Source organism: Fonsecaea pedrosoi (assembly GCF_000835455.1).
Source record: "Fonsecaea pedrosoi CBS 271.37 unplaced genomic scaffold supercont1.8, whole genome shotgun sequence".
Classification (NCBI taxonomy): domain Eukaryota; kingdom Fungi; phylum Ascomycota; class Eurotiomycetes; order Chaetothyriales; family Herpotrichiellaceae; genus Fonsecaea; species Fonsecaea pedrosoi.
The window spans coordinates 634379-660454 of NW_013550608.1; the positions used below are offsets into that span (position 1 = coordinate 634379).

The 26076-nt window shown below is 53.3% G+C and overlaps 10 protein-coding genes across 10 annotated transcripts; 4 read left to right on the plus strand and 6 right to left on the minus strand.

Moving 5' to 3' along the window:
• Nucleotides 1-140: 140 nt before the first annotated feature.
• Nucleotides 141-3404, minus strand: Z517_11539 (uncharacterized protein; the record flags this gene model as incomplete). The annotated part of the gene is made up of 2 exons (XM_013423123.1): nucleotides 141-2029; nucleotides 2096-3404. The coding sequence occupies 2 exons, from the start codon at nucleotides 3402-3404 to the stop codon at nucleotides 141-143; spliced, it is 3198 nt and encodes a 1065-aa protein (XP_013278577.1).
• A 1727-nt stretch (nucleotides 3405-5131) lies between these two features.
• Nucleotides 5132-6841, minus strand: Z517_11540 (uncharacterized protein; the record flags this gene model as incomplete). The annotated part of the gene is made up of 3 exons (XM_013423124.1): nucleotides 5132-5948; nucleotides 6000-6466; nucleotides 6527-6841. The coding sequence occupies 3 exons, from the start codon at nucleotides 6839-6841 to the stop codon at nucleotides 5132-5134; spliced, it is 1599 nt and encodes a 532-aa protein (XP_013278578.1).
• A 608-nt stretch (nucleotides 6842-7449) lies between these two features.
• On the minus strand, nucleotides 7450-8810 carry Z517_11541 (uncharacterized protein; the record flags this gene model as incomplete). The annotated part of the gene is made up of 2 exons (XM_013423125.1): nucleotides 7450-8410; nucleotides 8464-8810. The coding sequence occupies 2 exons, from the start codon at nucleotides 8808-8810 to the stop codon at nucleotides 7450-7452; spliced, it is 1308 nt and encodes a 435-aa protein (XP_013278579.1).
• A 1340-nt stretch (nucleotides 8811-10150) lies between these two features.
• On the plus strand, nucleotides 10151-11889 carry Z517_11542 (uncharacterized protein; the record flags this gene model as incomplete). Its single annotated transcript, XM_013423126.1, has 8 exons — nucleotides 10151-10300; nucleotides 10369-10523; nucleotides 10595-10618; nucleotides 10698-10867; nucleotides 10926-11033; nucleotides 11106-11315; nucleotides 11387-11483; nucleotides 11583-11889. 8 exons carry the CDS (start codon nucleotides 10151-10153, stop codon nucleotides 11887-11889), a joined length of 1221 nt encoding a protein of 406 aa, XP_013278580.1.
• Nucleotides 11890-12677: 788 nt separating this feature from the next.
• On the minus strand, nucleotides 12678-13406 carry Z517_11543 (uncharacterized protein; the record flags this gene model as incomplete). The annotated part of the gene is made up of 1 exon (XM_013423127.1): nucleotides 12678-13406. One exon carries the CDS (start codon nucleotides 13404-13406, stop codon nucleotides 12678-12680), a length of 729 nt encoding a protein of 242 aa, XP_013278581.1.
• A 1503-nt stretch (nucleotides 13407-14909) lies between these two features.
• On the plus strand, nucleotides 14910-16957 carry Z517_11544 (uncharacterized protein; the record flags this gene model as incomplete). The annotated part of the gene is made up of 3 exons (XM_013423128.1): nucleotides 14910-15478; nucleotides 15559-16230; nucleotides 16354-16957. 3 exons carry the CDS (start codon nucleotides 14910-14912, stop codon nucleotides 16955-16957), a joined length of 1845 nt encoding a protein of 614 aa, XP_013278582.1.
• Nucleotides 16958-17357: 400 nt separating this feature from the next.
• Nucleotides 17358-18483, minus strand: Z517_11545 (uncharacterized protein; the record flags this gene model as incomplete). The annotated part of the gene is made up of 2 exons (XM_013423129.1): nucleotides 17358-17541; nucleotides 17669-18483. The coding sequence occupies 2 exons, from the start codon at nucleotides 18481-18483 to the stop codon at nucleotides 17358-17360; spliced, it is 999 nt and encodes a 332-aa protein (XP_013278583.1).
• A 740-nt stretch (nucleotides 18484-19223) lies between these two features.
• On the plus strand, nucleotides 19224-21276 carry Z517_11546 (uncharacterized protein; the record flags this gene model as incomplete). The annotated part of the gene is made up of 5 exons (XM_013423130.1): nucleotides 19224-19860; nucleotides 19928-20670; nucleotides 20753-21058; nucleotides 21166-21209; nucleotides 21264-21276. The coding sequence occupies 5 exons, from the start codon at nucleotides 19224-19226 to the stop codon at nucleotides 21274-21276; spliced, it is 1743 nt and encodes a 580-aa protein (XP_013278584.1).
• Nucleotides 21277-21449: 173 nt separating this feature from the next.
• On the minus strand, nucleotides 21450-22895 carry Z517_11547 (uncharacterized protein; the record flags this gene model as incomplete). Its single annotated transcript, XM_013423131.1, has 1 exon — nucleotides 21450-22895. One exon carries the CDS (start codon nucleotides 22893-22895, stop codon nucleotides 21450-21452), a length of 1446 nt encoding a protein of 481 aa, XP_013278585.1.
• A 1017-nt stretch (nucleotides 22896-23912) lies between these two features.
• On the plus strand, nucleotides 23913-25876 carry Z517_11548 (uncharacterized protein; the record flags this gene model as incomplete). Its single annotated transcript, XM_013423132.1, has 4 exons — nucleotides 23913-24559; nucleotides 24620-24655; nucleotides 24722-25028; nucleotides 25106-25876. 4 exons carry the CDS (start codon nucleotides 23913-23915, stop codon nucleotides 25874-25876), a joined length of 1761 nt encoding a protein of 586 aa, XP_013278586.1.
• Between the last annotated feature and the right edge of the window lie 200 nt (nucleotides 25877-26076).

Below are 26076 nucleotides of genomic sequence, written 5' to 3' on the forward strand. Positions count from 1 at the left end.
CGGGGGGCAGTAGCTGGATCAAAAGGCGTCAGTTCGGGGATTTGTCCGTATGTATGTACTCGGTTAAAAAAAAAGAAAGATGGATAGGATAGGATGGCTCAACACGAGATCCCTTCCGGACTCTCTTCGCGGGGAGAAACTCACTCGTCTCCAGATGCTCGAACATATCCCACCCACCACACCCACTGGGCGGCCCAGCAGCCAAACATGCCGGCGATGGAGCGCAGGGCAATCTTCTTCAATAGGGCGCCGTTGCCCTTGCGGCGCTCCTCGTCCTCCTTCCTCCGTTTCTTCTCCAGGCCCGCCCAGATCTTTGTGAGCCGCGCGTGCTCTGCTCCCACTTGGGCGCAGAATGTACACAGCTCGTTCCAGGCCTGGAGAATGCGTAGCTCGGACCTCTGCTTGGTTTCCTGGTTGCGGATCGAGGCCTCGAGGCTGGCTACAGAGTCTTGGTCTCCGCCTGTGTGCTGGCCACCACCGATCAGATTCTGCAACTGGGTTCCGAGGCTGACTCCGCGAACCAGCGCAGTATCGATCTGGTGAAGGTGGCTCAGCTCTTGATGCTGTGTGGGCTTCCGGCTATTGGGGTAGTTGTACAGCTGATGCTGCAAATCGCTGATATGCTTTAACACGAGTCCGTTCTCGGATACGGCGTACCTGGGACTCTGCTGACGCTGCTTTCTGTATTCGTCAATCAGCAATTGCAAAGTCCGCACCTTTGCCTGCGTCTTCACGAGTGCTGCTTTTAGAAATGTGATTTCCATGGAGGTCGAGTTGATTTGATCCGTCGAGGCAGCTCTGTTCGCGCGCACTACCGAGTTCAATTGAGCAAAGGCTCCTCTAGAGGCCCCGAGATCGACAAGTTGCTTGCTCGGAAGTTGAATCCAGATGGAATAGGCCCGAAAATATGCCTCTTCGGCATTGCCCGCGGGCCCCCTCTTTCTCTGCTGCCGGAGGGCTTTAGAAGCCGTGACCAACCTCTCCGTGTCACTAGTAACATATGTCTGTAAAGCCTGCCAGGCCCTCCCCAGTGCCTCGAGGGCCCTGATTGTCTCAGTGTAAGCATTCCCCAATGCCTGCTTCTCGCGTTCAAGGTCGGCGCCAGTGGGTGACCAGGCATCGAGGTTCGTTCTTAAAGACCTGACCTTCGTCACCCGAGCTTCCGCGAGGCTCTTGGATCTTGCAGCCTTCCTTTTGAATCCCCTGATGGTAAAAGCCACGGCAGCAACATAGTTGCTCATGCCAAGCATGGACCAGAGGCACGTTGCGACAGCGATGAACATGACACTGAGCCACATGATCGATCCTGCATACATGACTGCTGCGTCTTTGCCCCGCGGAGCCTGCTGAAGTCGTCCGACCTGGTAGAACTTTTGCACACGCGCATAGTTGGTGGCAACGCCCATATAGTATGCCCCTAACCCTTGCAATATGACTTCGGCCAAGAGAGTTGAGCTCGCAACCGAAAAATAGATGGCATCTTCTGCCTGCCAGGGGATGAGGGCGATGATCATCCATGTAATTCTCGGACGGGTACACCACAACAGAACGAGTTGCCCGACTTGAACAGCACTGTATCCTGGTGTAGATTTAATGATATATGCCCCGATAACATTACTTGTAATGTGGAGCATCACGGTAGCCGGTCCGGTCAGAAGCCACATGCGCGAGCCACGGTGGCCACATCGACCCCGGGTCAACTTTTTCATGACATCGCGTCGGCCAAAGACAGGCACCAGCAAGGCCATGGCAGCATTTACGGCTGCAAACGCCACCAGACTGCTCACTGTCGACGGGCATTCTCTAGGCGGGAGGGATTCTGTAGCGTCAAGTGCTTTGGTCGGTGTGATCTGGATGCGCCAGTTCCATGGCAGTAGTTCATCGTCTTGAACACGAAGCAATGTGAGCCAGTTACGGGGCAGTCCATTCCAATCGGCGACTGAGCTGCAGGTCGAATTCATCCACTTGAGGTACCCTTCCCGTTCCCAAGAAAGCTTGCAATTTCCTTTGCAGGTGGTCTCATAACTGACTGTGCCATGTAAGCATCGCAACAGGACCCCGGGCCGAAATCAAATGGTGGCTAGTGCGAGCTTACCTGGGCGGCAGAAACAAGAAGCCTTGAATCCCACCGTCGTGGATGAGCAGTTGCCTCCTCTAGGATCCAAATCACAAAGAAATGTGCTGCAGTCCTGTTCCGTCCTATTCAGCACGTCGAAGCAACCATTTGCCTCGAGACACGAGGGCCAACTAAAGTCGGTTTGGTCCTGATAGCTGGTGTTCATCAACATCAAACCATCTTCCCATCCATTTGGCAGTCCGGGGTACTCAGGGATACCCTGGCAGGTCTTGTTGAGCCAGAGATTTAATTCCGTCCTTTCAATCGCCGTCGCATTGCACTTGTTCTGAAGATCCATTCCTTTGCAAAAGCACCTCTTATCAACAGCACTGCTGATTTCAGTACAGTTGTTTCTCTCAACAATGCACACGTCAGAGGTGCACTGATGTATCGTGTTGTTCACGATGATGGAGCAATGGTTGGGTCCCGGTGCTGTAGGGGGTATAAAGGTGCTGCTTTTGACAATGGTCGTATTGGATACAAGCAGAGTATCTCTCCAATCCTTTGGCCAGCCAAAGTCAGCTGTAGGACTGCATATTGTACTGGCCCAGAGAAGGAGACTGGTCCGTCCCGCGGCAGAACAAATATCATGGCTTAAACTGTATGCATCTTTGCAGAAGCCTTTCCGTTCAATGAACACACTCGAGTCATCATCAGGGTCGTAACCCCCCCACGTGCCATAAACAGGTGAATAGCCTTTACCTGGATCTTCAGGAAAGAACATTGCAGCCTGTGAAGAATTATAGAGGTTAGGCTCCCAAATAGTCTCCTCGAAGTCGGCACACATTGAATTTACTATTTCAGGTCGCGCATATTCGTTCCTGTATACGCACTGCGTAAAACCTAAGCAGGGGCTCGCTCTGTCACCGTAAACGTATGAGGTGTAGCCAGGGTCCCACCAACCGATAAACAAAAATGAGGGTTTTAACAGCCCGTCTGTCCAGTTCTCGGGAAGGCCATGCCAGTCGTCCAGATCGCCGCAGGTGGCATTTAACCAATAGAGGTAACTCGCCTGAGATCTCGACCCGGAGCACTGATGGGGACAAGTGGAAGAGGAAAGATCTGCGCAGATGCAATCCTTGCTGATCAGAGTGTCTGTCTGCATGCAAGCACCAATGAGGGTCACCGTGCACTTTTCTGCCGAACATGAAGTCATGTAGTCTGGATCGAAGGGGCATTGAGGACCGTGGCTTAGGCAGTCAGGCGGAGTTCGCAAGTCGGAAGGGAATACCCATGGTGGAGACTTGGGGATTGTATCCCGCTGGGATAGCTTTGGTGCTGGTTGCATTGCAGAGAGCCTGTTCTCAAATTGCCCAGGACGTTGGGGACCCGACCGAGCTTGAGGAAATGCCAACGAGGCTGAGACCAAAAGGCACAACCCTAGCAGAGTGAAACCTACACCACTGAAAACCCCATGAGAAGCCTGATGAACACCCATGATATGCGAGCCTCAGAGATTCGATGATCAACTCCTCGCGGAGGGAAGCGCTGTTAAAAGCAACAAGGGAGGCAACGTCAAGCGGGGTCTTTGGACGTCGTACTGACTTGGACGAAGGAGGGTGGGAATAGTTCAAAGTCATGGGCAATGTCTGCTTTCTATCTGCATGGCGGGGACACAGGATTGGCAGGAGAATGGTGTTTACCGATAAGTCAGCTCCAGCCACCCCTTTGGGAGCTTCTGGCTCGATTAACAACGCCCGAGGCGCCCAAGGCAGTGTCAAAGGGCGAAATATCAGGTCCCTAGTCGACATCGGGCCATGCTCAAGCAAGTAGATGGTTCATTGGGCGCTGATAGGGTTTGTCGCCCGAGCAAAACTCGTAACCTCAATTGGTTCTCTAGAGAACATGACGGAGCACCTCCGTCCCTTTGATGCAAGACGGATCAGGTGCATGTCCGGCTGAGACAGCCTGCTAAGGCGGTGGCGCTGGTGTAAGCCTCTGGACCCAAAGTGGACTTGGCAACTCAACAAGGCGGACTGGAACTGAAGAGACGAAGGAGAAGGCCATGGCTGGCCAATTGTGTGTTCCTTTTGATCCCCGATTCTTTGAACTGACAGCCTGATTTCAATAAGTCTCCCTGCAGAAGCGAGGGACTCAGAGCTAGTCTCTAATTAGGCTGTAGGCGCAAACCGCAACGGGGAACGCCTCGCAGTCCGGAGGAAGACAATTTGGTTAACGGCACGGAGGGAGAGGCTGCTAGGACTGTGTTATTCTTAGGGAGATGTTTGCGATTTGTTCATCGACTTGATGGCTTATGGATTGTGTTGAGGTTGGCCAGACCGACTGCGATTTGAGGACGTGCAAGGACGTGACAGCCTCGGCATATCAGTCCACGTGACTAGCGGCAAGCTGGATCATCACGTGGTCGAATTTCTGACGTCAAGAATGGTCATGACAGCCTTGGGTCGTCACAGCGCAGCGGTGAGGACGTCTGGCAAGTGGAATGGACAGGACACAGATTTACCTATTTAATTAGCTATGGCATGTATGTGTCCCTCGACTCTATCGGTGGAGGTGTACGAGGGTGACTGCGACAGGCCCAGCGAGAGACAAAACGAGTCCATCTCATCTGCACGAGCTGAGGACAGTTGGGGGCCTGCACAGATGGTGCATAGCTGGATGAAATTGAATCCTCACTTTGTGTGCGAGCCTGGTCGCAGGCCGGTCACCGGGAAGGGGGGGGGGTAAGTAGCCTTGAAGACCAAAGCCTGATTCAGCCCGCTTCGCGGTGGTCTGTCACCATGCTCTCTCCATCCAGAATTCCATCGTCTGTCATTACTCCAAGCAGTCTAGGTCGTCAATATCGTGTAGTCGGTAAGCTCGAGGTTTCTTTCCTGGCTTTCCGGGCTCAATAGGCCCAAATAATGTGCTTTTCTGTGACAATTCAAAATAGTCTTTCCAAACAGCCCTACTCCCCGCCTCGAATCATTTGGCGGAGCAGCCATTCCGTTCTTTGTTCGAAGATTCGATCCTCGAGCTTTAGCCTCGGTGCTTAGTGCTTGTGCTCCCTTCTGATCAACGATTCCCCGTTGTGCTGCTCTTCCGGCTCAACTCTCCGCTGGGTCGGAGCCCGCTACCGCCATTACTGCCGACACTGGGCCGTTGCCCCAGGTCAAAACTTCTCCTGACACTACTTGAGCTGCTTCTTCTCCGTCGCATTCTTATCTCATTTGGATCCGCGACGTCCGCGACGCCACCCGCACGTGCGAACAGGATTAGAATGTCGGTGAGGGAAACCACGCCCACAAGACGACCAGAGATGCGCGCTCCTGGAAGCGAAGACGCCGAGATTGAGGGTCCGGTGGGAGAGATGAATGGCGGTTTGGGAGAACTATCCACGACAGCGCCCACAGATGTCGAAAATGGGTCGGATGAGGGAGTGGGCACCGCAACCGGGGGCGTGATGTGGTGACTTCCTCCGCTGTTTAGTGAGAGGTTGGAGGAGTGACTTGACGTCGGAGCCAGTGTTGCACTATGCATCAGTGGTGTCGGCGGACCAGAGGAGCTGGGAGAGACGGGTTCGGTTATCCACATTCTGTGGGACTTCGTTGCGACCAGCTTTGCAACTGTGTGCGCAAGTGTCGAAAGCGGAGTGACGTGGAAAACGGGGAACGAGTCTTTCCCTTCATACATTCCGCGTGTGGAGAGAATGACAGTGATGAAATGGATACATGTGTTGCGGAGGAGTGGCAAAGAGGTAGACTTTGTGAGGAGTTTGACGTCGACATTGGAGATGTTTCCAATTACGTTGAAGTTGTGGTCGACGACGGCGAGAGAAGAGACGCCCTCGTTGAGCAGAAGCGTCAAGGCCTCGAAAAGAGGGCGGTCACCACTAGATACAGGGTCAGAATTGCTCGACACAAGTGTATACGCTTGGGCTTACTTGATAGCAATCACATCCTTGGATCCTATTCTCAAATCACGGAGATTTTGCAGGTATAATTGATCCAACATAGGAAAACTCCGGCCATTTTCCCACAGGAATCTGACCAGACGACTCTGGCTGAGCACGCCGGTTGCTTCTTTTGTAGTCTCGTCGATCACCACGACTCGATGCACCCCTCTCCCGAATGTCTCAATAGCCTTGAGCAGGTCGGCGTTTTCGTCAAGGAAAGTCAAAGGCTCTTTTTTGCTCAGATCCTGGATCTCGCGCAAGTGTACGCGTTTACCTTCCCTCGCGCGCTGCGCCAGTTCCATGAAGTCTTCTGCATGTTCATTGTCATCGGGGTGCGAAAGCCCTATTACTAGCAACAGGTAGGCATTGAGGTCGCGGTGGTCAAACGTGCCGATGACAGGGGAGCCTGGTTTTTCGCGGATGAGGACCACTGGGGCGCCTGACTGGATGAGTAGCTAGCATGATACCCTCTGTCAGTTCACGGTCGGCTTGAAGGAGGGAATGAGCACACTCACATTTGTGGCCGACTCTATTGGGGTGTCATTGTCCACAAATCTCAGATCGTCCGGGTTGACCAGCTCTTTGACCTTGACCTCAGTCCAATTCCTCCCCGCAAAGCGAGGGTCTGGATTCCGCATAGGTGGGTTGTCAATCAGATCTTGGACGGCGAGATGGGATAGGGAGGGTTGTCTTTGCGATCGAGGAGAAGGAGGATGACCTCGTAATTCGTTGAAACTCTGGCGGTGATGGGCTGCCGCGCTGGGCATAGACGGGATACGTAAGGACGGTGTTCTGGCACCAGTTGAGGGTGATTGGGACTGAGAGTCCATGCTGGATCGAGAAGATATAGTCGTTGAAGGAGGGGAGGTGACCGGCGGGTCCCGGTTAGGCGTCGACATAATCCTATCAGCCAAGGAGCAACTGTTCGTGTTTTGTTGGTCGCTTGGTATGGGAATTGAAGATGGAAATGCGGTGGAGGTGGGGGTAGTTCGCACCTCAATTGGTCGTGAGGGGGGGAAAAGTTTGTTACAGACACGTACTGAGAGTGGTGTGATTGTTCTTGTTATCTCTTTACAGCAGCAAACATAGTTCTAGATGCTTGATGCTGTTGAAGATTGATCGACTTTTTCGTTATCAGATCCGCGCAGGATGAGATCATGTGAGATGTGTAAGTGCATTGGCAAACCGGTTCCCTGCTGATCCGTGTGTTGCGATTATTTCAGTGTGTATGTATGTATTCGTAATGAGGCTCCCTATCTGACTTTCTAGGTATCTAGTAAGGCTGGGGTTAGGCGCTCGATCCCCAAAGGCGTCGTAGTCGTGTCAGTTGGACTAAACTGCCGACAAATCTCTCCTTGGACATTTGCACACTGGTACGCTGTTACCGGTGTGAACTCTATACGGAGCACGAGGCCCAACGTCCTCGTCCAGATCACATCTATGACGTGAACTCATTGAGCATGTCGGTGATATTCTTGCCACCCGACTTTATGATAGGCCTTTCTCGCGACCCTCGCTTTGGAGGAGGCGATGCGGCTCCTGGGGTTCCTTGGTCTTGGTTTCTGACCCTCTTCGTCGGCTCACGGTTGCTACTGATGGAAGAAGATCCTCCCTTGGCTTTCCAACTCTGTGTCTTGATATTCTCCAGGAAAATCGTCCTTGTGGAAGGGAAGTCATCAACAATATGCGACCACTTTCGAGGATTGCCGATCCATACTTCCAGCAATGGAAGCCCGTCAACAAGGCTGGGCCGACGCTTGTGTGCTAACTGGCTGTACAGCTCCAGACTGTCGTAGTAGCAGCCCGACACCGAGCCAAAAGCAAAGTCCTGGCTCCCAATGATTGGTCGCAAGCTTTTGGCACTCTTCTTTGCGTGCCTAGCTTCCCACCCTGCGGTTTGCGCGGTTGGTTCCCACACTGCACGGTTTTTCTGGTGCATTTTCGGGCAGTCCGTGATGATGATCTGGCATAGAGAGGGGAAGAACTCTGTGTATTTGAAGATCCAGTCTGATAGATGTTCCTGCCAGCCAAACAATATCACCCGCAGGTGTTGAAAGGCCTCTCCCGACCGTGCAAGATCTGCCCAAGAACGCAAGACACGTTCATCAAATTTGGAAAGATTGTTGTCGATCGTGACCTGACCATCTGAAAGATCGAGCACGGCGAGATTTAGTATCGTATGTATCGAGACAAGGCTGCTTATTACCATCTGCTTTGGGGAGATTCGCAGGCAAACAAGCCACTGTAATTCTTTAGACGTGATTCCGTTGAAGTACTCCGTAATTGGTACTGACAGCTGCTTAATGTCCAGAAGATACCGGTATTCGCGCCTCCCAAACTCTTCTGAACTGGGATATGCCGCTGCCAGGGTTCTCCAGGCATGAAAACTCTCCGCCCGCCTATCTCTAGATATCAGCAACTGTGCAGATGGGGGTTTTCTGAAAAATACTACATTGAGAGCAGCTGTTCCCAGACCATCTGTGCTATTGCCCACGGTACGGTCGCGAAGTGTTCTGGTGTTAGATTTCTGAACTGACTAGCAACTTTGGTCCTCGCCATAGCCCCTAAGGAACGGGCTCCTATTGAATTCGGGGGTGGCTTCTTGACCAAATTAGGTGTCTTGGGTTCACCTATCCAGTCCACATATTTGCTTCGATTTGGACGTACTTCTATTTCAGAGTACACTTGTCCCGATTCCGCGTCGAACTTTCGTACGGTTGGTGGGTCAGGATGAGGCGCAGAACTGTATGAACCCGACAGTGGAGGCTTCCGATTTGCTGGTCCCACCGTATATTTCATGTTGCGCTTTGAGATCTTTTATATCCTCATTAAGTCATTTGGCGCAGTCACAGCCAGTGACGGTGCCACGAGAGATAGTCGTACGCTTGCCGGGGATCTCAGCTGACCAAAATAGACCTTAGTAGTTTGGTCATTGTAATAAGAGACTCTTTAGCCATTGTGCTATTTCTCAAACTTGGAAATCTGATGTAAAAATGGGTGGTATTCGGTACATGAGACGGCTGACTTGATAGATGGACATTGAGGTTGTCGAAATTTATGTCTCCGACACCACGAGTGGCGCTGCGCACGTGAGTTCGCGTTGAGGCTGTGCCAATGACATCATCGGGACGCGACCTGAGGTGAAGGTCCTTCAGCAAGCATCTACCTACTTTACAAGGACGAAGTGTACCTCGTACGAAGCGAAATATGTCTACAATCATCCTTACTCTTCTCCCTTGCATACCTTACACATGCTGTCGGCTGGAGTGTACCGTGTGTTTCCGTCGTTCCCTACCCGACGGATGAGACCGATAAATGACTCCGCGAGACTTGTTGGCAGCCGCCAGAAGAAAATAAGGGAGCTCAGCGGCATCATACCACCTCGTACGCTAAGATCCTTAGGTAGCGTCTGAGACCTCAAAAAACGCCTCCAACGACGATTCACTCTCGAAGTTCTGCCGCGAGCCAGGCCTAGAAGATGTAATCTGCGAGATACCGAGAGCAAATCCACTAGAGCAATGGGAAACTGCAATCACAACTTGATTTAAGAGGCGGATCTACATCAGCTATTCCAGAAAACGTCTTGCTTTCCGACCGATTCTTGCGGAGGAAGACTCAGCGAAGCCTCGGAACCGCCTTCATCATCTCGTTGGCCAGTCTCGCTTGTCAATGCCTTCTCCGCACTCGAACTTGTTGGTTTTACGGGGGATTTGCGAGCCCTATTCCGTCACAGGTCTAAGATTTTCATGCGAAAACCAATCACAATGCCGGGAGCTTTGAATAAACCGCCCGTTCCTGATTCTGGGCCATTCTGGAGCTGGGGCTGGTTCCGAAACCCCGCAAACGGGCTTCATCGGAGGGGAACCGATGGACAATCTGACAAACCGGCTTTTGCAAATATATTGACGTCTTCCTACTTTGAATGTTGGAGACCTTGAGCCTATTCTTCATTGGCTTCCACCCTGACGGTGGCTTCAACTGAACTGTGTGACCTCTTAAGCGGTGAGCACAACATGTCATATCGTGCGGGGTTAGACAAAATCCCAAAGGTAGGAAGAGCGACGACAAAGCTCAAATATCCGTGATGAGACGCCCAAGTGTCCCGGAAACTCGCCAGCAGTAAGGTTGAATCTTCCAAAATGCTTCTCAAAATCTTCTTCGCTGGCTTGGCTGCCTTCGTACCCTCGATCTCTGCTCAGTCAAATTCCAGTCAGATACTAGTGGTTGACCAGAAGAGTTTCAATGTTTTGAAGCCTGTTCCTCCTCCGTCACAGTCAAACCTTACCACGGTGAGAGACCCAGACGCTATGGACCGCTATGTGCCTGTTTCCATAACCTTGCTGATTCCAAGGGGTAGATTTTTGTCCCTCCTGGTGTTACCCTGGAACAAGCCCTCGCGAAACCCTTCCATGTCTACGACGAGGCCTTCCTAGATATCATCGGGACGAACCCGACCTTGACACTGATTGCCAGTACTAATAGTGATCCACTTTTCCATGAGGCAGTTGTTTGGTACGTTTCGAAAGCTTGATATGCTACCCAGAGATCTACAAACCTGTTGCAGGACTAAGTATGCGCCCTAGGTACCCTCCTACCGATGAGATCTTGTAAGTTTCGCTCATTTCTGTACCGTTATATCGTTCCTATCAGCCACCATACTGGTGGAAAATTAACAAGAATTCATAGCTTCGTCCAGAACGCCGGAGCGACTGCCGCTGGGACTGGTCTCAATAAGTCAAATATCATCCAAAAGGTCGCCTTGAATCAAGCTGCAGCAGTTTCGTCCTTGCGCAATGCGAGTGGCCAAGTGGATGTTGTGACCGTCAATGCTACTCCTCCGGTGGTGAACTCGAACGGTTAAAACCATTGACACTCCCTTTCTTTTCATTCCGGAGACTGATATATATTGGCCAGGTGCAACTCAGTATCGGGGTCAGCTCCTCTTTACTGGTGAAGGACAGGGCAACAATACCGCACCCGCGTTGTACGTTATGAATCCACGCTCTCCATACAACACAACGGGTGGGTTCAGGTTTTTCCCTATTCCACACTTCTGCAAAATTACCCAGCAATATTTGCTAACGTCTGCCATAGTTCTTGTGAACAACTACTTTGGCCGCCAATGGAATTCTCTCAATGATGTAGCGGTCAATCCTATGAACGGTGATGTGTATTTCACGGATACTCTATACGGCTATCTACAAGACTTCCGCCCTTCACCAGAATTGCCGAATCAAGTGTATCGCTTCACACCGTCCACAGGAGCTGTATCAGTGGTAGCCGATGGATTCGATCTGCCAAATGGTACGTTGCTAGTGCCTCAAATCGCTGCTTTGGAAGGCGACACAGGATGAATACTGATCAGCGACAACAAGGCATCACCTTCTCCCCTAATGGGTCATTAGCATATGTGACCGACACAGGTGCCCAGTATTCCTTCTTTGGGTATAATATGACAGCACCAGCCTCGATGTAAGTGGCTCTGCGACATGCGAGATTTGGGAGATGCTGCCGTGGTTCCCACCGTCACTCGTGTTCGTACCGCGTGTCCAATCTGACATTTGTGAACAGCTATCAATTCACTGTCCTCCCCGACGGAACATTTGCGAATCGGAAACTTTTCACCTATTCGAGCGTCGGCATCCCAGACGGGATACACTGTGACACCAACGGCAACGTGTACTCGGGTGTTGGCGACGGTGTGCATGTGTGGGACCCTTCAGGCAAACTACTCGGCAAGATCTTTCTGGGCACGACATCTGCCAACTTCAATTTTGCAGGCAAAGGTCGTATGGTCATTTGCGCCGAGACGGAGCTCTATTATGCGACGCTGGCGGCCGAGGGGGTGGTAGTGTCGAGTCAGCTCCCACCATCTTGAAGTGGGTTGGGAAGAGTTTCAATGCATATCGCAAGAGCCATATGAGTTTGAGATCTCACGATCAACCGGAGACCCCAAGGGACCGGAGTTTCCCTCCCCTGTTACCGTGTTTTTGGGGAATCTTAGACAGAGTTATCGCCCTGACACAACGTATAGGCGCTACAATCCAATGGAAAGAAAGGGTCCCGCACCGCGACGACGACGACAACGTTACTGCCGTGCCAGATCTTGTCAAATTGTTTGTCATATTTTTCAGACCCATGAGATGCGCCTGGTCTGGGAGCCAACCACGGTTTGGGGTTGTAGGAAGAAGTAGCCCGTCATATCGATCGGACGAAAGGCCGGCTCGATCTTGATCTTGATCCTGATCTTTACTAAACCATCCATCCATCCATCTCTCTCTCACTTTCACAAAGCCACTGAAAGAACAGGTAGGTGTCCCATGTCATGTGTTGAGGCTGGTCTCGGGAACCCATGACAAAAAAACAATGTAAGAAAACAGTCTGTCTGCCAGTTGCGGTCTGAAACTTCGCGGATCGTCCCTGATTACACCCGCAGCCTTCATCTGTTGTGTGATGATTGGTTCTAGGTTGTCCCAGCGAGAGCGAGCTGCTGTCAAATAAAATGCCAACGCCGACGCCCGACGCCCGACGGGATAAGCAATAAAAAGAGACTCGAAAGGGAGAGAAAAGGACAAACCCCAAAACGCAAAAGCAACAGGCCCTGAGTCAGAAAGGGAGGCTCGTCGGTGCAGCTGCAATCGTTCTTGCGTGCAATCAATCGATCAATCAATCCCCCCATTTATGGTCCGTCTGTGTCGTGGGCCAGTCGTGCGGATAAGCCTTTTTTACTTCCAGATCTCTGTACTTCCGGTCCATCTCCTCCCTCCGGCCCAGGGAGACGCGGTCGCCGTAGACAATACCGTTCAAGTGGTCGACCTCGTGCTGTAGAACGTGGCTGAACAGGCCCGTGGCGTGGATCCTGACGGCGTCGCCGCGCTGGTCGACTCCGTTGATTGTGATGGCGCCGAGGCGTGATACTGAAGCCGAGATGCCAGGGTAGGAGAGGCAACCCTCGGTCATGGAAAGGGTCCGCGGTGGCGCGTTTGCTTGGTGATATGCATATGTATGGGACGCGGCGGGACCGACTCGGCCTACATCTTGGTTTTGTTCGCTGTCGACTACGCCGTTGTCGTCCCCAGCGGGCTTCTGAGACGAAGGCTCGATGACGGGGTTACACACGGCGCCCCAGCGTCGCGCGCCCCACGCGTCCTCCATATCGTACACAAATACCCTCAAATCCACGCCGATCTGGTTCGCGGCCAACCCCGTTCCACCGGCGGCGTGCATAGTTGCAAACATGTCGGCGACGAGCGTGTCGAGCTCTTTGGTGTTGAAGGCTGTCACGGGCCGCAGTTCGCGGTGTAAGATGGGCGTACCCCAGCGCAGGATGGGCAAGATCCGGCCACCATCACCTCCACTGTCACCATCTCGACGAGGATCGGGCTGAGAAGACATTTGATTTCGTCCACCCACCCGGGGTTTGATTTCCTCCTCGCCACGAAGTTTTTTAGCCTGGGGCACTCTGTGTTGGAGATTGATTGGTCCGTAAGAAAAAGCCACGAGATTCAGCGCATCCCAAAAACCGGCCCTATCTGTCCTTCCTGGTTTTTTTTCCTTGGTCCAGGGATCCCCCTCTCTCCCCCACGAGATAGAAACTTGTGAAAACTACCCTAGCGCGCGGGCGCGGAGATATTTGCCAATAACCGTGGCCCGCTTGTCAGATGCGTGGCGCCGAAACTCACTTTGAGAGACACACGCGAGCGACCTGGACGGAGGAAAGAGGCTGCTTGTTCCTTCCGAAGAGATTGTGGGTTGTTTTTTTTTTGTCGCTCGCGAAGTTGGGTATACGAGGTTCCTCGTTTAATCGACTCCGCACGCCCAAGGGAAGAAAGATACGAGGAGAAGGTCATTTAGCGTTGCATGGCGCGGGTCGACTAAGGTCGAGACGAGTGAAAACCTGCTCGGCGCTCACGTGCCACAGGACCCTGAGATTAGACGGTGCCAAGGCCAACCACGCACTAAGAAACCTTAGACTAGCCACTACCAGCGTAGTCGTGTTATTAACTGCGAGTTCGAGTGAATACTAGATACCTACCTACATAGGTAAGTCTTAGGTCGTACTCAGAATAGACCTACCAAGTAATACGATGGGATACATTCTATTGCTCCAAAAAGAATTGGCCACGGTTCCTTGTAAATAGATGATAATGCATGAGATAACAATCTCACTACCTGGACCAAAGATTTCGAGCTGCCTGTGCTTCTCAATCGGACTGTGGTCAAGAATTGGTGGAGCAGTGACACCCATTGAAGGCAGATTAAAAAAAACATAGTAAGGTGATATCTGCTCAATCTTACAACATACACTTTGGGTATTCTATTTTGGACCCTTGTGATCACTCAGCATGGGCACCAAGACTGGGGAAACCTGGGGGGAGGGAAGGGCCGAGACTTTTCCAGCACAAGGCTGAGAATGCTGGGGCCGGACAAGGCTGAAGCTGTTGGAGCCAATCGAGGCCAAGCGAGTCAGCGCCTGATTCAACACGCAGACTTACAAGAGTCAACTTCCTTCGTCATGCCGGACGACAACGCGGGCATTACACTCGTACTACTTCACACACCTGTCTAGCTTCGGGAACGATGGGCGCTGATTCAGTGTCAAGCACCAAAACAATCCTTCACTCTGGAATGAAATTCCGGGCGCAGAGATCGCAATGCTGCGGTTCCCTTCACAGGCGTCCGCGTTCACATGCCTTATACCGATGACTGAGTTTGTCTCTTCCAGGTATATCAAAGTGCCTGGCCTCCAGGAGTCGCCTCCAATGTACCCTACAGCAGGGTCTGTCACAGGAACCGATCCTAGAGCTGATTTTTGTAATTGAGACCGCGCAGCATGGTGGAACGCAAAAGAGCAATCCGGATCGGAAACAGGTATGTCACATCTCACACTCTCTCAGTATGCCTCGACCGTATTCACATTCTGAGTGCTTCAGTTCCGGCGCAGCTGGCGATGGTCCGGATCAGGTGTACCGTCTGGCCACCGAGGGGCCTATCGACGCCATCTTCTCCGACTATCTGGCCGAGGTCAACATTGCATGGCGAGCTCTGGAGCTGGTGGACAAACCTGAATTGGGCTACGAGACGGCGTTCCTCACCCATCTCAACCACAAAACCGCGGCGGAAGAGGTGTTCAAACGGGGCATCAAGCTTGTTCACGATGGCGGGGCACTGAATCCCCGAGGTCTGTATGAGGCGACCAAGAAGCTTTTTGCGGACAAGGGACTCGGCCAGGTCAAGATTGCGTGGGTCGAGGGCGACAACGTGACGAGCGAGGTACTTGAGCAGAAGCAGAGCTTTGCCCATCTCGACATCCACGGCGTCGAGACGTCGCTCATCAAGAACAAAATCTTGTCTGCAAACGCCTACATAGGCATGCGGGGCATCATTGCCGCCCTGGACGCCGGCGCCCAGATCGTCATCTGTGGGCGCATTTGCGATGCATCGCCCGTCATGGCACTCGCTGCATGGTAAGTTTGCGCCGGCCGTGCCCAGTCTCAGGTCGACTGGACATGACAGAGGCCCCTTTGAGTTGACCGAGTATTATCAGGTGGCACGGCTGGTCAGATACCGACTATGACAAATTGGCAGGGAGCTTGATTGCAGGCCATGTCACCGAGTGCGGGCCCTACACCACAGGGGGCAACTTTTGTGGCTTCAAGGCGATCCCCAAGCTGTACGAGGTCGGATACCCGATTGCAGAGGTCGAGGCCGACGGGTCCGCTGTCATCACCATGCACGAAAACTCCAACGGCGCCGTCACCGTCGACACGGTCACGGCGCAGCTGGTCTACGAGATCCAAGGACCGACTTATCTCAACCCCGACGTGGCTGCTCTGCTCGAGGACGTCCGCATCGAACATGCTGGGAAAAACCGTGTCCGGGTCTCCGGCGTCAAAGGCACTCCGCCCCCGCCGACGACGAAACTCGCCATCTGCACATTTGGGGGCTACCAAGCCGAGGTGTCCACCTACGCCGTGGGCCTGGACGTGAAAGAGAAGGCGGAGCTGCAGAGGATGCAAGTCCTGCGGCGTCTGGACCAGTCGAAGTTCTTGAAGATCGCCATCGACACGTATGGCTCCGTACCCGAGGATCCGCGATCCCAGAAGGACGCGAGTGTTCAGATCAGGCACTTTGTCCAGGCGTCGACCAAAGAAGCCATTGGGGAATTCTCGCAGGCTTTCTTGTTCACGTCCATGCAGGGCTATGGTGGATTTCACCTGTAAGAATTCATCTCACTCCACGTGTTTTTTTCACGAAAAGACTTCCAAAGCAGAGCATTCCTTCTCCGTTTGGACTACCCCCCCCCTTTCTTCACATAGACTGACTTAACTGGCTGCTACAGAAACATGGACATTCGAACCCTCGCCCCGAAGCCCTTTGTGACATACTTTCCCGGAAAATATCCCCAAGAGTCGCTCAAAGTCCGAGCCCACGTCGAATTTTCCGACGACGCCGACCACAAAGCCCTCCCAGTCACCCCGCCGCCCAAGTTCCAAGACTTTGAGGGGCAACGCTCCTACGACTCCACCGACCCGGTGGCCCTGTCGACCTTTGGGCCGACCACCCGCGCCCCGCTGGGGAAAGTGGTTCTCGCACGGTCCGGCGACAAGGGCGGGAACGCCAACGTGGGGTTATGGGTGCGCCACGACGACGAATGGCCCTGGCTGCGGTCGTTGCTCACCATCGCGCGGCTCAAGGACCTCCTCGCCGACGACTACCGGCCCGAGTACCGCGTCGATCGGTTCGAGCTGCCCAACCTCCGCGCCGTGCACTTTGTCGTCTACGGCATCCTGGAGGACGGCGTCAGCTCGTGCAGCCTGATCGACGGGTTCGCAAAGAGCTTCGGCGAGTTCATCAGGGCCCGTCAGGTGGATATCCCGCAGGGGTTTTATGCTCGGCCGCACGTAGGCGAGGAGCTGCTGGATGGTTATCAGAACGGTGTTTGATCTGCTCTGGGGCAGATGACGGACACCCACTCTAACTACCGGATGGGAATTCGCCAGATATAGTATGGCTCTTGTATGTATGGCAGCAGCTCAAGGGAAAGCCCTTGGTGGTGGATCAACCCCCTTACACAGCAAGCTGCCTCAATCAAGAAGAATGGACCCTTGATTTGTCTCCCTGTCTATCAACATTATGGAAAAGCAGGCACCGGCACCGGCCTTTGAGATATAGATATCGCTCACCCGCCTGACCCCGACAACTCTCACTGCCATGAGTTCCTATACATCTACACCAGTCTCACCAGGTAGGACCATCTTGCGCAGTCACAGCCACTGTTAAGATAATGGTATATAAACACACCCTCTCCATCACCGTCTCTTTTAGGCGTTACGTGTATATGTATTAGAAAAAGTCCACCACCATACGCCCAGCTTCCACCTTCCCAGCCTTCATCAGATCGATCATCTCATTCAAGTCCTCCAGCTGGAACCGTCTCTCGTTGACCAGCGGCGTAATGTGCTTTCGCAGCGTGAAGTCGAGGCATTTCCTCGACGAGGCCTGGCCGGGGACGTGGGATCCGATCAAGCTTTTCAGTGGTCAGTTACGGAACGAAAAGTATACACACGCGTACATCCTTGGGCAAAAAAAAAAAGCTTGCTGCGTCTTTCTTTCGTAGGGCTGGGTCGGGCTAGGTAAGTAAGTGCTTTCCTTACCTGAGTGATCGCGCCGTAAGCAGTTGGGCGCTGATGGGTATCTCAGAGTGTGGTAGGCCGACGGCTATCACTCGTCCGTAGGATCGGACAATGGCGAGCGCGGTGTTGTAGGCGGGAACGACGCCTGAAGTGACGATGGCCACGTCCACCAGCTCGCCGTTGTTGGCGTTCAGGACTCGTTGGCTCAGAGCTTCAGGCGCGATCCCGCTCGTGTTGATGACGCTCTGTGCCCCATACTCGCCCTTGACCGACTCGAGCTGTTCGTCTCTGACATCGAGGGCAATGACCCTGGCTCCCAGCGCGGCAGCATACTGCACCGCCAGCTGGCCCAGGCCGCCGGCGCCGACTACAGCGACCGTTTCTCCCATTCGCAGGTGCGCCTGCTCCAGAGCATCCCAGACCGTGATGCCCGCGCAAAATAGAGGTGCAAGCCGTCGCGGAGACAAAGGGAGCTGGCTTGGGCTCGAGCTCGCGCCTCGAGAGATCACCACGGCCGACGCGGCGTCCACGCAGGTATACTCGGAGAAGTATCCCGGACAATTCATCCCCTTGACCTGCATCTTAGGACAGAACTGTGGGCCGGCTTTGCGACAGTCGGTGCATTCCAGACACATGTTGTGCCACAAGGGTGCGCCGACCAGATCGCCCACTTGGAACCCTTCTCCCCATTTCGCGGCGTCCGGTCCAAGTTCTTCCACCACCGCGACGGCTTCATGGCCGATGATCTGCGGGAAGATACCCGGGCCGCCAAAGGCGCCCGAGATAATGCTGATGTCCGAATGGCACAGCGAGGCCGACTTGACGCGGCACAGCATCTCCCGTCCTACGGGCGTCGGGACCGGGATAGTGTCGATGGAGATGGGTTGGTCTGGCTATGTCTCTGTAAGTAATACTCTCAAAGGGTGCGTCGGCTGTGGCGCTGGCACCGGCTAGTGGAGTGGTCACAAACCGAATGGCAGACAGCTGCCTTCATAGTCCTTTGGCCCATGAAGTTTCTAACGTCGAGTGTGTGTCTCACACATACACACACACAATCAGGGAAATGAGCAAAGACCGAATCCCCTTGTGGATAAAGCCAAAAGAGCTTAGATTCACCTTGACGATGGTATCGTTAAGTCCAACGAAGGATATTCTTGTTGAATACCACAACGGTCAGTGCTTATCAAAGACCATACTCAGACCGACTCTGACGCCGAAACTGAGGTCGGTCGATAACTCTGTGATCATATAACCGGCAACCTGCACTTTGCACGACCACATATTGTCGAGACAGGCGCGGTAAATCAACCAAGAGTCACTTACCCTGAGGCCCGCTCAATTCGCCTCAATCATCTAACCGTTCCCCATGTCCCTTTTCGGTGTCATACTCGGCACGTACATCGGGCTCAGTTGGAGGTGGAGCCGCCTGGCACTGAATCGTCCTGAGAGTCAGCGCTTGCTCGCTCGGGTCTCTGTTACTCGTGCTGTATTTCGAGCACAGTACCACCTCTCCCTTATTCAGTTAGCATTGGCATGGTGATAGCGCTGACTTGCTATTCACGTCAGCCAAGGCGTTATGCGGTTCGGAGCAGAGAAGAGCCGCGAAAGCATGACAAACTGTCACCGAAATGCTGTCCTTGGATATGCAGAGGCCACCTGTGAGGAGACATTCAAAGAAGGTCTGCGTCCTCAAATTGAGGTTGATGTCTGGACAATAGCAGAGATTCCCGAAAGTAGAGAATTTCGGCCAGAAGTATCCAGTAGAATGGGCTCAGTTACTCCTCCAGCCGAGGCGGGCGACTTCGAAACTCGACTGTTCATAAACGGAAAAGTTCGTATTCTTCCAATCTCTGATTGTTGGACTGTCTGCCGATTCTCGTTCAACCCTGACACTTTCCATCGCGTACAGTTTGTCGAGGCCAAAAGCACAAATAGACTCAGCATATACAGTGCCAACGACAATTCGCTCATCAGCTCAGACGTCCATGTCGCCGGACAAGCAGATGTGGACGACGCCGTGGCTGCCGCGAGAGCGGCCTTCAGCTCCTGGGCATCAACCCCGCCGATACAAAGATGTAAGCTGCTGCTACGCCTGGCAGATTTGATCGAAGAGAACGCAGAGGAATTGGGCAGACTCGAGGCCCTGTGTTCTGGCAAGCCCCTGTCCCAAACGCGGCAGTTTGAAGTGCCCCTGGCGGCAAATGTCTTCAGATGTAAGAATTTCCATGTTCCCCTCGACACATCCCCCATCGTTGCCCTGATGATGAATGAACGCTGCAGACTACGCGGGTTGGTGTGACAAGCTCGAGGGAGAGTCGTGGCCCGCAGACAATGGTTTCATGAAGGTCGTCCGACGAGAGCCGCTCGGGGTCTGCGCCGCCGTCAACGCTTTCAACGGCCCGCTGGTCATGATTGCCTTCAAGGGCGCGCCGTGCCTCGCGGCGGGAAACACCATGGTCATGAAATCCAGCGAGAAGACGCCCTTGAGTACCATTTTCTTCGGGAAGCTGCTCCAGCAGGCCGAAATTCCGCCTGGCGTGTTCAACCTGCTCTCTGGAGCTGGGGAGACAGGGGCGCTGCTCGCGTCGCACATGGACGTAGACAAGATCTCTTTCACGGGGAGTGTCAACACGGGCAAGAAGATCGCCGTCGCCGCAGCTTCCAGCAACCTCAAGCGAGTCACACTGGAGCTTGGTGGGAAAAGCCCCAGCATTGTGTTTCCTGACGCAAATCTCGACGTTGCAACACAGTGGTGCGTGCAAGGCATCGTTGGCAACTCCGGCCAGGCTTGTATAGCCAGTTCACGCGTCTATGTGCACAAGGACATCAGGGAGGCCTTTGTGCAACGCCTCAAAACCGCTTTCGAACAAAGTCATGCTGCCTTTGGAAAAGATCCACGCTCGGACTCAACACATATCGGGCCGTTGGTCGACAAGTCGCAGTTTGAGAAGGTGACCCAGTATGTAGAAGCTGGCAAGGCAGAAGCCACTCTAATCACCGGAGGTCAAGCCTTGTATGATCAAGTAAGTCCCTCCGGAAAGGGGAGGAAATGGGTTGAGCAAACTTTTGTCCCCGGGATTTTTTCACTGACCAAACAACCCCAAGGGCTGTTGGATGACTCCGACGATTTTTCTGGACCCTGTGCCGGATGCCAAAATCTACAGAGAAGAAATCTTTGGCCCCGTTGTGGTCGTGAGCGACTTCAGCACCGAAGAAGACGTCATCCATCGTGCAAATGCTACAACCTTCGGACTTTCAGGAGCCGTCTTCACGCAGGACGTCAACCGAGCGATGAGGGTGGCGTCTCAGATCACCAGCGGCACAGTGTGCGTGAACTGCTGCACCATGGTTGACTATACAGTGCCATTTGGAGGACTCAAGCAAAGTGGCTGGGGCCGAGAGCTTGGAAAGGTGTGTCGACATATTCCCATGTTTGATCCCCGGAGGAATTGGAGATTCTTCGTCGCAGGATGACAAACTGTTGGGATCCTCTGCTGACACGATCTGTCCATCTCTAGGCTGGGATCCAGGCATACACAGAGCTCAAGACGGTCTTCATCAAGTATGACTTGCTAAATCTGGTACTTGGTGATGCATTGCTAACAACAAAAATTAGCTTGACGTATTAGGTCTCACTATCTACCCATAGCGGAATCATCAGTCTGGAAGGATGGAAAATGTATTCTCTGGAGGGAGAAACTTGCGCTGCGTCGGTAGAAGCTGTGGGTAAGCTCGCCATGTGGTTGCGCCCTAGGGACTCTTAGTTGTCGATATAAGACAGATGCGTTGTGTACATGATAGATCAAACCGTGTACGTGACCGAGTCAACAGAGAGACCGTCCAGAAGATTCGGATACGCGTTAATGAACTCTGGCGTCAGGCCCCAGCCCTCGACGCGGCTGAAGACCTTGTAAAACTCGTCGCGCATCTTCAACCCGTCGTTCTCGCTCGCCTCTAAGATCTCCTGACCCCATGGCCAGCGCACTTTGAGGCAGCAGGACATCATGTCGAAGATGTTGGGGAGTTGGGTGATGTCGGCCATCCTGATGAGATTGAGCCGGAGAGCGGGCCACAGGATCATGTCGAGGTTGACCGGGTGCGCTTGTTGTATTTGTTCCGGAATCGGCCACAAGAAGGGGGGGATTCGCGCGAAGCTCTCCGGGGTTGGGTGCACCCTCCATTTGCTGAAGACGTAGAGCAGCCAGCCGATTGCCAGGCGCTCCGGTTCGGCCACGCGTGATTTCCGCAGCGCCGTATGAATCGAGTTGGCGAGGAAGTTCTGGCACGATCCGAACAGGAGGTCAAGTGGCTCGGGCTCTTCCGGAGAGGCCGCCACCGCGCTGGGAGAGTCGAACCAGGGGCTCGAGGCTTTACTCAGCGGGTCTTCTGATGTGTTGTTCGGGGTCAGCGACCATCTGGGGAGAGATGGTGTTTGAGAATCGGCAAATGACAGACTCGAGTCAGAGTGATTGCACGCCCGACTCCGTGAATGGTTTGGAGGAGGCAGCCTGATACTGCTTCGCGGCATCTGCTGCGACGGCCTTGACTGCGACGGTCGCGATGCCTCCTTGAGGCCTGTTCCTGCTGTAGACTCATCGCAATCCTGTGGAGAATTGTCGAATTCTGTCAGAAACGGGTGGGGAGGATGATCAGATGTAGGAACCCAATATCGACAAGAGTCGAGATTCCCGGTCAAAGTGCACAGAGCATCTGATGAGCTCTGGAGTATTCTTGTTGAATCTGGACTTCCGGGGAAGGGAACTTCTCCCGGTAGAGACTGGCCGTCAGGTCCCTGTTGTGGTTTATCCGCGCTTCTCATGGTCCCTGTGGCTGCCATATCTGATGTGCACAGTATGCCCGCTATCTGCAGACATCCAGGTTCGGTGGACTTGGTTCCGGCATGTAGTGACGGAGCCATCTGATCGTCGTAGCTGAGAGTCGTATCGACCACGCTTGCTGGGGGGGTTTGGTGCATTGAGGTTATCATTTGGTTGGCTGTCCTTTGCAGCGAACCAGCTAAACCCATCATCGTCTCTTGTTGTCTTTGCAGAAAGCGATTCTCCAGCTCGAGGGTATGGATCTTTTCGACCAGGACGCTGACGGCGATTGAGCCATGGTTCTGCTTACAATAGGAGACTTGGTCTTCCAGTAGTTTTATTTGATTGTCTCTTTTCTCGCGGAGTTTCTGCTGTGCGCGGCGATCACGGAGCCTTTTCCTTTCCGCAGAGGTCATGGTGTTGTCGTGCATTGTAGCTGTATGGTATGAATAGCTCATATTCGGTGCTCGAGTTGCATACGACGCCATAAACAGTAGGTTCTTGGGTAAGAAGTGCCCACCCGTCTCTTTGATGTGGGAAATGCACGAGAGCTCTCAAGGCCCCGGTCGGATAAGAACTCGGGCGCCCATATCAAGACGCGTTAGCGGCCCTCTCGGCTACAACTCTGCGGGGTGTTGGTGCTTGACCTTGTACTCGACTTGTGGAGGCGGGGACTGTGGACGGGGACTGTGGAGGCTGTTGTGAAGGGCAAGGTGTCAATCCCTGGCTGGGTGTGTCTTCACCCAGGGATGCATAAAACTGCATAACTCGTGGAGACAGAACCGAAGCGATCGTGGTGGAGGTTGATATGCAATTCCCTGCCACCACTGTTAGCAATGATTCACCCCGTGATAGGCTAGGGGCTAGAGTAAAGACAACAAGCACCGACTCACTGGGAGAAACCAGCAGTGAACAAATAGAAATCCGTGGTAATCCTCTTAGCGACAAGGGCAGCGGGAAGCGAAGTGAAGTGAAGTGGAGCTCGGCAGCCACTGAGAAACTTGGGCCTGATCCAAGACGAGTCAGCGCTGAATCAATCCTTGACCCTCCCACCACCTCCTCTCACATTCGAAGCCTTCCCACACACCTGGACATCAGCCTTGGTGCGGTCCATTTGCTTGATCTGTCCGAGGTGGAGATGAGACCTGCTAGCGAGAAACCCCCTGGGGCTCGAAGGTCGACACGCGAATCAATATACCAAGACAAACCTGATAATGGCCTGTGATCAAGAGTCGAGACTGCGGCACTTGATATGGGTCGAATATCGAGAGGTCCACAAGTATACGTCCAGATTGAGGACCAGTGGCGTTCTCTACTTACAAAGGTTTGAAATCTTCGGTTGATATCTTTCGTTCAACAAGGCCCTTCATTCCCCCTTACACACATCTTTCTCTGTCGATTCTAATCAGTCAGAGACTTCTCACATCTGCCGCCCTCTGCTGCCCAAAATGTCGCCCATTGCCACTGCAGACCTCGAGGCACCGCCTACCAACGGCCACGTTCCCACCGACTCGGAGACCAGATGTCGCAGAGCACCAATTCATGCCAACAGACACATGCGGGTGGTCTGCATCGGTGCGGGCGCCTCGGGAATTTACATGGCCTACAAGCTGAACCACTCATTTACCGACTTCTCCCTCGACGTCTACGAGAAAAACCCCGACATCTCGGGGACATGGTACGAGAACCGCTACCCAGGATGTGCCTGCGACGTCCCCGCTCATAACTACACCTATTCCTTCGAGCCAAAGTCGGACTGGTCAGCGAACTATGCCACTTCGAAAGAGATCTTCAAGTACTTTGCGGATTTTGTCGACAAGTACGACCTGCGGAAATACATCACCTGCAACCATGAAGTCGTCGGTGCGCACTGGGATCGGAACAACCATGAATGGGTGGTCCGAGTCCGACGACCCAGCCAAAATGTTTTCGAACAGCGGTGCGACTTTCTGATCAACGCTGCTGGCATTCTGAACCATTGGCGATGGCCAGCAATCCCGGGTCTTCACTCCTTCAAGGGTGACCTAGTGCATAGCGCTGCTTGGGATGAGAAGCTGGACGTGACCGGCAAGCACGTTGGCCTGATTGGGAACGGGTATGTCCACCTACGATCCTCGATGGCTGAGATCCTGGTTGGTATCTGACGAATGTACAGCTCCTCAGGCATCCAGATTCTACCCAAGATGCAAGAGTAGGTGTTTCTGAATTTGATTTTCTATTGAAGCTATGCCTGAATCCACAATGACACTCTGCACAGGCAAGCCCGTCATGTTACCACGTTTATTAGGGAGCCTACCTGGGTAAGCCCCGTTAGAGGCATGGAATATCATGAATACAGCGACGAAGAGAAAGAAATGTTCCGCCTCAAGCCTGAGGTTTGGCTGGAAATGCGGAAAAGGGCCGAAAAGGCAATGGCTTTGGTCTTCCCATTGATGCTCAAAGGATCTGCCAGTCAGGAAGCGGCAGCAGCGTACATGAAGAGCCAGATGGTGCAGAAAATCAACAACGACGAGCTGGCGCAGAAACTCATCCCAGATTTTGCTGTGGGCTGTCGACGACTGACGGTAAGTCGATTCCCCCGGAAGCAGCCATATTTCAATGAGTATACAATGATCCTGACACTCGGAACAAAACCATGTAGCCAGGGATCAACTACCTGGAGAACCTGACAGCGAAGAATGTCACCACTCTTTACGGAGAAATCAGGGCCATCACTCCGACCGGCTGTGTGACCGAAGACGGCAAGGAGCACGAACTGGACGTTCTGATCTGCGCCACCGGGTTCGACACCACTTTCAAACCACGGTTCCCCTTGATCGGACGAACCGACAAAGATCTCGCAAAAGAATGGGAAATCGAACCGCGCAGTTATCTCGGCATGGCGGCCGCCGGCTACCCGAATTACTTCATGTACCTGGGTCCAAACTGTCCCATTGGCAACGGTCCCATCATCTTCTCGATCGAGATCCAGGGCGAATACATTGCCCACTTCATGAACCGGTGGCAGAAGGAGGACATCCTGACGTTTGACCCCAAGCCCGAAGCGGTGGACGATTTCATCCACCAAAAGGACCTGTTCATGCAGGAGACGGTGTGGAACAGCAGCTGTCTCTCATGGTACAAAAACCCACACACGGGCAAGATCACGGCCCTCTGGCCAGGAAGCACGCTGCACTATATGGAGACCCTGGCCAACCCGCGATACGATGACTACAACGTCGAATACCGTGGTCGGCGATTTGCGTACCTGGGCATGGGTTTCTCGCAAGCGGAGCTGGACCCAAACGTCGATGTGACCTACTACATCCGGAACCAAGACGACGATGCTCCCTTGTGTCGACCACTGTTCAGCACACGGAACGCCAAGGACATCACTCCTCGAATGACCACGTTGGCCGAGGCTGGGCTGTAAACATACGGAAAGGAGGTTGTGGACGTTGGACCAACCGGAGTTGGGGGTTTAGACCTCTTTGTTGGGCACAAACAAATCTGTCTTTCGTTTTGCTCTGCGCTATATGGAATATACGTATAGGTGAATGAGAAACCCTGCTTCTACTTGTTCGAATTTGAATACATCCTCTGTGAAATGTGCTCGCCGTCCACTATTTATCA